This window comes from Pinus tabuliformis, chromosome J (genome assembly GCF_031772625.1).
Source record: "Pinus tabuliformis cultivar Carrire ecotype Pingquan chromosome J, CPIR1, whole genome shotgun sequence".
Classification (NCBI taxonomy): Eukaryota; Viridiplantae; Streptophyta; class Pinopsida; order Pinales; family Pinaceae; genus Pinus; species Pinus tabuliformis.
The window spans coordinates 99,184,546-99,193,111 of record NC_142295.1 but is presented as its reverse complement, the minus strand read 5'-3'; the positions used below and the strand labels follow the sequence as shown (position 1 = coordinate 99,193,111).

Sequence of the window (8,566 nt, the reverse complement as noted above, 5' to 3'; positions counted from 1 at the left end):
CATCTGTCTCGGTTATCTTCGGACGTCTTTTCGTTTCGGCTTCCGCCTTTCTATTCTTTCTGCTGAATCTCAGATCCAAGTTACGTATCTTCGTATACGCGAGTTCGTCACTGCAAAGTCGCGTGTATACGCTGGTCAGACACTGCAAAGTCGCGTATCTGTTTTTTCAGATTTTTTCGCGTATCTGCTAAGTCACGTATCTGTCTCGGTTTTCTTCGGGTGTATTTTCGTTACGGTTTCCGCCTTACTCTCTTTTCTGCTTTAAGCCCTAAACTAAGTCCATGGCGAGAAACCCTAATGAATGCACGGGTCCTGTTACTAGATCTCATTCCAGGGCCAATTCTCAAACCCTTATTGATCTTGATCCTCCCGAACGCGATTCCGCTTCGTCTCGGAGGAACATTATTGATAATGTTATTCAGCAGTTCGTCTTGGAGAACTCTATTTCTCCCCATGAGATAGATGAAATCGTGAACCGAGAGAAAGAGAAGCGACTCCACTGGTTTTTTCTTTTCAGCCCACCAGAGCATACCGCAGCTGGCATCAATGAGCCTGCGCAGTCCCCTCCAGGAACTGCACAGCCTCATCATGAGACTGCCCAGCCCCATCCTGAGGCTGCGCAGCCCCATCTCGACCTTCCTCAGCCAGGCCCTTCTTCTCGGCCTCCAGCTTCTAATGATCCGGAATCATCTTTTGCCGCCAGCTTCCGGTAATAATGAAATTCCGCCGTTGCCCACCGCTTGGACCGATGTAATTTCTCGTGCAGTCATGGATTTCCAAAAAGCCACTGAAATCTTGCATAGATCTCAGTCGCTCGTTGAGAAATTGCTTGCTCTTCAACAAGACAACCGTGTTATTCAGAGCCTTATGGTTAAAACACCGGTCTTGTAGCTTCCGATCCAGACACCAATGATGCCCTCAAAGGTGGTCTCGAAGCTCTTACTGCCAGATATCGAAGAGATTGCCATGAACTCTACTTACGACATGAGCAATCTATTGTGGAGCAAAATGGAACTAGGGTTTCTAATCTTGTTTCAGATTTTAAAGAAAAGCTTCGCCAGCTTGCCCTTCCTTTCGAAGACATGGAGTTCACTAGTTCCACCGGTCCTGTTGATGGCAGTCTTGTTGCCGCCCATTGGTGTACTCTTGCCTTGTCCACTTACAGTCGACAAGTCAATGATTTCAAAACCGAGCTTGTTCTTCGTCGTTCTGCCAGAGATGCTGCCCAAGCTGCCAGAAATTCCGCTCGGGAAGAAGCAGCTAAGCAAGCTAATGATACTCCTCGTGAGGAAGCCATTTCTGTATTGGTTCGAAGAGAAATTGAAAAATCTCTCCAAGCCCAGCAACAGAAAATTGATCATCTTGCTTCTCTCCTTGAGCTTCTTCACCCCAGCAGCAGCCCCAGCAACATTCTCGGCAGAAACCCCAGCAGCAGCAGCAGCAACATAGACAGCCCCAGCAGCAGCAGCAGAGGCAGCCCCAGCAGCGTCAGCAACTTATCCGGCCCCCGCAGCAGCAGCAGCAGCCTCTGCGCAGTCAACAGAGGCCTCTGCGCAGGCAGCCCCAGCAACCGCGCAGTGAGCCTGAGCAACTGGGCAGGCAGCCTCAGAGGCAGCAGCAGCAGCAGGGTGCCCTAGATCAGCAATCCCGCCAAAAAACGGGATGGGAGGGGGCGTTTCCGTAGACGAAACCGCTCCACCAGATCTGTTGCTGGACAGTCGGCCTCCATTCCAAACCAGCCTTCCCAGAACACTGGTTTGAATCCGAGGCTGCCCCATTTGCTCCACATGGGCAAGGTGTTCATCAAATCCCTGCCGGATTCAAAGGGAAAGGCAAGACTCCTTTAATGTAAGCAAATCCCGTCATCTGTATTGGCTGCCCTCCGTTAGCCCCTCCTCTTATTTAGTTTACCTGATTGGAAAAATGACCCCTTCTCAGATTGATCGTCGAATCAGCAATCTTGCTATTCACAATCTCTCTTCCGTCTCTCTTTCCTTCAGCCAAACCAAATTATTGGCCCTAGGGCACAAATACATCCCCCGGCCTCCTCCCATGGCCGTTGATGACATTCTTAAAGAATTTGCTTATTTTTCCCGTCTTTGCCGCCTCAGAAGATTTTTTCGTCTTTCTTCTGATGATGATACCTATAATCCTTTCCGCCTGCCAAACCCTACCTGGGAACCGCCGATTAATGACCCTGATCTTAATCGTGCCCTTCAGCTTGGCCTTTCCATCCTTCAAACCCGCATTGCCTCCGTCCAGTTTACCCCCAGACCCAGTTTTGCTAGATCCCAATTGCTTGCATTAAAGAGTCTTCGCCGACTCCCCATTGTGATCAAAAACCAGCAGACAAGAACTTGGGGATTGTGGTTCTTGACAGAGAAAACTATGTTGCCGAAGCCCATAGGCAACTAGCTGATCTCAATGTCTACAGCAGTATGCATCGGTTCCGTGGTTGGCCATCAGCAGGTCTCTCAGGCAGCTTCGAGCAAGATATCGCAACCTTCTCTCAGTTCAGCAGTGGGAGTATATAATGCAAGTCAAGCCGCAAGATGCCAAAGCTTGCAGGCTTTACTTTATTTGGAAGATCCACAAAAACCCTCCTGTCGGTAGGCCTATCTGTGCTTACAATGGGTTTATGCTGGAGCCTCTCTCCAAATTCTTGCATTATAAACTTCTCGGTACTTTGTTGGCTCAGCCCAACCATCTCCCAGACTCTCTCTCTTTGCTGCAGGATATTGAATCCAAGCGTTTTGCTCCCGATTCATTTCTTGTTACTTTTGATGTAGAGTCCCTCTATCCTAGTATTCCTACTCAGGAAGGCTTGCATGCCTTACGGGATATGATTGAGCATAGTACTGCTGATCTCTTCACTCCAGAGGACGTGGATTTTCTTGTCAGTGCAGCTGAGTTGGTGCTCAAGTGGCATTTTTTGCAGTTTGATGGCTCTTTTTACCGGCAGATTAGAGGCACTGCCATGGGCAGCAATTTTGCTGTTGTATATGCTTGTTTCTTCCTTTGCCATCTCGAGCAAGAAGTCTTCCGTAGATTTCCTGCTCCAGAGATTCAGCTTTTCAGACGGTTTATTGATGATGGTTGCATGGTCTGGAATGGCTCCAGAGAGAGATTGGTCCAATTCTTGGATTGCTACCAGTCCATTTATCCTGAGCACATCCGCATTACTTCTTATCTGCATTTCATCATCCAGCATCAACATTCTGGACATAGTGCTTTTCAAAGGTGATGACTTCACACCTCTGGAAAGCTTTCCACCAGATGCTTCCAGAAACCACTGAATGCATACCAGTATATTCCATTTACTTCCTGGCACCCCAAACACCAGAAAGTTGCATTCGTGGTTAATGAGCTGCAGAGATATCTTCTTCGAGAGAGCACCGAGCCGGGTTTCCTTGAACTCAGACGGGCTTCTACAGCAGGCTTCGTCGAGGGGCTATCCACCGGATTTCCTCCAGGCATGTTTTGCCAAGGTCCATTGGGATCAAAGGGTTGCTCTATTGCAGCGGGTCTATGCGCGAGGTCCTCTTCACTCTCTTGGCCTCAAAAGGGCCCCCTTGGTGTTGAAGCTGGACTATTGTGAAGCCACTCGTGCTTTGAACCTTGGGGGTTCCCTAAACCCTAAACTGCATGGAGAATTCCAGCGTCACCCTTTGCTTCAGCATATTCCCAGGCCCTTGATTTGTTGGCGGAATCCGCGCAAGATCGGCACCTTCTACATGAGCAGTTCCGACCCCCGGCCTTGATTTTCTACAGGAGCAGTGCATTCTTCTTCCAGGAGCAGTACATGTTTTTTGCATAAGCAGAACTATTCTTTAGCTATTTTTTTAGCTACTTGTTACGTATCTGCGTATACGCGAGTTAGTTACTGCAAAGTCGCGTGTATACGCTAGTCAGACTCTGCGAAGTCGCGTATCTGTTTATTCACATTTTTAATATTTTAAAATATTTTTTAATATTTTAATATTAAAAAATTATTAAAAAACTCCATGTACATGCACTTGCCCTGTCCGCTTTTGCTATATAAGGACAGCAAGTAGCTCATTCTCTTTGTATCACTGATGAGTCCCATTGAGGACGAAACTAGTTTGATGTTAATACAGAGTTTCTGTTCTACTTATGTATTTTGCATAATCGCTTGTCCTTAAGCATTTTTTATTCATTTTTGTATCGTTTCATCTGTCTCGTTATCTTCGGACGTCTTTCGTTTCGGCTTCCGCCTTTCTATTCTTTCTGCTGAATCTCAGATCCAAGTTACGTATCTTCGTATACACGAGTTCGTCACTGCAAAGTCGCGTGTATACGCTGGTCAGACACTGCAAAGTCGCGTATCTGTTTTTTCAGATTTTTTCGCGTATCTGCTAAGTCACGTATCTGTCTCGGTTTTCTTCGGTGTATTTTCGTTACGGTTCCCGCCTTACTCTCTTTTCTGCTTTAAGCAAATCCCGTCATCTGTATTGGCTGCCCTCCGTTAGCCCCTCCTCTTATTTAGTTTACCTGATTGGAAAAATGACCCCTTCTCAGATTGATCGTCGAATCAGCAATCTTGCTATTCACAATCTCTCTTCCGTCTCTCTTTCCTTCAGCCAAACCAAATTATTGGGCCTAGGGCACAAATACATCCCCCGGCCTCCTCCCATGGCCGTTGATGACATTCTTAAAGAATTGCTTATTTTTCCCGTCTTTGCCGCCTCAGAAGATTTTTTCGTCTTTCTTCTGATGATGATACCTATAATCCTTTCCGCCTGCCAAACCCTACCTGGAACCGCCGATTAATGACCCTGATCTTAATCGTGCCCTTCAGCTTGGCCTTTCCATCCTTCAAACCCGCATTGCCTCCGTCCAGTTTACCCCCAGACCCAGTTTTGCTAGATCCCAATTGCTTGCATTAAAGAGTCTTCGCCGACTCCCCATTGTGATCAAACCAGCAGACAAGAACTGGGATTGTGGTTCTTGACAGAGAAAACTATGTTGCCGAACCCATAGGCAACTAGCTGATCTCAATGTCTACAGCAGTATGCATCGGTTCCGTGGTTGGCCATCAGCAGGTCTCTCAGGCAGCTTCGAGCAAGATATCGCAACCTTCTCTCAGTTCAGCAGTGGGAGTATATAATGCAAGTCAAGCCGCAAGATGCCAAAGCTTGCAGGCTTTACTTTTTTGGAAGATCCACAAAAACCCTCCTGTCGGTAGGCCTATCTGTGCTTACAATGGGTTTATGCTGGAGCCTCTCTCCAAATTCTTGCATTATAAACTTCTCGGTACTTTGTTGGCTCAGCCCAACCATCTCCCAGACTCTCTCTCTTTGCTGCAGGATATTGAATCCAAGCGTTTTGCTCCCGATTCATTTCTTGTTACTTTGGATGTAGAGTCCCTCTATCCTAGTATTCCACTCAAGAAGGCTTGCATGCCTTACGGGATATGATTGAGCATAGTACTGCTGATCTCTCTTCACTCCAGAGGACGTGGATTTTCTTGTCAGTGCAGCTGAGTTGGTGCTCAAGTGGCATTTTTTTGCAGTTTGATGGCTCTTTTTTTACCGGCAGATTAGAGGCACTGCCATGGGCAGCAATTTTGCTGTTGTATATGCTTGTCTCTTCCTTTGCCATCTCGAGCAAGAAGTCTTCCGTAGATTTTTCTCTGCTCAGAGATTCAGCTTTTCAGACGGTTTATTGATGATGGTTGCATGGTCTGGAATGGCTCCAGAGAGAGATTGGTCCAATTCTTGGATTGCTACCAGTCCATTTATCCTGAGCACATCCGCATTACTTCTTGCATTTCATCATCCAGCATCAACATCTGGACATAGTGCTTTTCAAGGTGATGACTTCACACCTCTGGAAAGCTTTCCACCAGATGCTTCCAGAAACCACTGAATGCATACCAGTATATTCCATTTACTTCCTGGCACCCCAAACACCAGAAAGTTGCATTCGTGTTAATGAGCTGCAGAGATATCTTCTTCGAGAGAGCACCGAGCCGGGTTCCTTGAACTCAGACGGGCTTTCTACAGCAGGCTTCGGTCGAGGGGCTATCCACCGGATTTCCTCCAGGCATGTTTTGCCAAGGTCCATTGGGATCAAAGGGTTGCTCTATTGCAGCGGGTCTATGCGCGAGGTCCTCTTCACTCTCTTGGCCTCAAAAGGGCCCCCCTTGGTGTTGAAGCTGGACTATTGTGAACCACTCGTGCTTTGAACCTTGGGGGTTCCCTAAACCCTAAACTGCATGGAGAATTCCAGCGTCACCCTTTGCTTCAGCATATTCCCAGGCCCTTGATTTGTTGGCGGAATCCGCGCAAGATCGGCACCTTCTACATGAGCAGTTCCCCGACCCCCGGCCTTGATTTTCTACAGGAGCAGTGCATTCTTCTTCCAGGAGCAGTACATGTTTTTTTGCATAAGCAGAACTATTCTTTAGCTATTTTTTTAGCTACTTGTTACGTATCTGCGTATACGCGAGTTAGTTACTGCAAAGTCGCGTGTATACGCTAGTCAGACTCTGCGAAGTCGCGTATCTGTTTATTCACATTTTTTAATATTTAAAATATTTTTTAATATTTTAATATTAAAAAATTATTAAAAAAACTCCATGTACATGCACTTGCCCTGTCCGCTTTTGCTATATAAGGACAGCAAGTAGCTCATTCTCTTTGTATCACTGATGAGTCCCATTGAGGACGAAACTAGTTTGATGTTAATACAGAGTTTTGTTCTGTTCTACTTATGTATTTGCATAATCGCTTGTCCTTAAGCATTTTTTATTCATTTTTGTATCGGTTCATCTGTCTCGGTTATCTTCGACGTCTTTTCGTTTTCGGCTTCCGCCTTTCTATTCTTTCTGCTGAATCTCAGATCCAAGTTACGTATCTTCGTATACGCGAGTTCGTCACTGCAAAGTCGCGTGTATACGCTGGTCAGACACTGCAAGTCGCGTATCTGTTTTTTCAGATTTTTTCGCGTATCTGCTAAGTCACGTATGTCTCGGTTTTCTTTCGGGTGTATTTTCGTTACGGTTTCCGCCTTACTCTCTTTTCTGCTTTAAAACCCTAAACCCTAAGCCCTAAGCCCTAAGCCCTAAGCCCTAAGCCCTAAGCCCTAAGCCCTAAACCCTAAACCCTAAACCTAAACCCTAAACTGCATGGAGAATTCAGCGTCACCCTTTGCTTCAGCATATTCCCAGGCCCTTGATTTGTTGGGGGGAATCCGCGCAAGATCGGCACCTTCTACATGAGCAGTTCCGACCCCCGGCCTTGATTCTACAGGAGCAGTGCACTCTTCTTCCAGGAGCATACATGTTTTTGCATAAGCAGAACTATTCTTTAGCTATTTTTTGGCTACTTGTTACGTATCTGCGTATACGCGAGTTAGTCACTACAAAGTCGCGTGTATACGCTAGTCAACTCTGCGAAGTCGCGTATCTGTTTATTCATATTTTTTAATATTAAAAATTTTTTTAATATTTTAATATTAAAAAATTATTAAAAAACTCCATGTACATGCACTTTCCCTTCCGCTTTTGCTATATAAGGACAGCAAGTAGCTCATTTCTCTTTGTATCACTGATGAGTCCCCTTTGAGGACGAAACTAGTTTGATGTTAATACAGAGTTTCTGTTCTACTTATGTTTTTGCATAATCGCTTGTCCTTAAGCATTTTATTCTTTTTTGTATCGGTTCATCTGTCTCGGTTATCTTCGGACGTCTTTTTTTCGGCTTCCGCCTTTCTTTTCTTTCTGCTGAATCTCAGATCCAAGTTACGTATCTTCGTATACGCGAGTTCGTCACTGCAAAGTCGCGTGTATACGCTGGTCAGACACTGCAAAGTCGCGTATCTGTTTTTTCAGATTTTTTTCGCGTAACTGCAAAGTCACGTATCTGTCTCGGTTTTCTTCGGGTGTATTTTCGTTACGGTTTCCGCCTTACTCTCTTTTCTCTTTAAGCCCTAAACTAAGTCCATGGCGAGAAACCCTAATGAATGCACGGGTCCTGTTACTAGATCTCATTCCAGGGCCAATTCTCAAACCCTTATTGATCTTGATCCTCCCGAACGCGATTCCGCTTCGTCTCGGAGGAACATTATTGATAATGTTATTCAGCAGTTCGTCTTGGAGAACTCTATTTCTCCCCGTGAGATAGATGAAATCGTGAACCGAGAGGCAGAGAAGCGGAACTCCACTGGGTTTTTTCTTTTCAGCCCACCAGAGCATACCGCAGCTGGCAACAATGAGCCTGCGCAGTCCCCTCCAGGAACTGCACAGCCTCGTCATGAGACTGCCCAGCCCCATCCTGAGGCTGCGCAGCCCCATCTCGACTTTCCTCAGCCAGGCCCTTCTTCTCGGTATCCAGCTTCTAATGATCCGAATCATCTTTTGCCCGCCAGCTTCCGGGTAATAATGAAATTCCGCCGTTGCCCACTCGCTTGGACCGATATAATTTCTCGTGCAGTCATGGATTTCCAAAAAGCCACTGAAATCTTGCATAGATCTCAGTCGCTCGTTGAGAAATTGCTTGCTCTTCAACAACAACCGTGTTTATTCAGAGCCTTATGGTTAAAA

At 46.2% G+C, this 8,566-nt stretch overlaps 1 protein-coding gene across 1 annotated transcript; it reads left to right on the top strand.

The window, feature by feature from the left end:
* The first annotated feature begins 2,533 nt into the window (after positions 1–2,533).
* On the top strand, positions 2,534–3,244 carry LOC149225698 (uncharacterized). The gene has a single exon (XM_089379990.1). The coding sequence runs from the start codon at positions 2,534–2,536 to the stop codon at positions 3,242–3,244; it is 711 nt and encodes a 236-aa protein (XP_089236116.1).
* Positions 3,245–8,566: the final 5,322 nt, after the last annotated feature.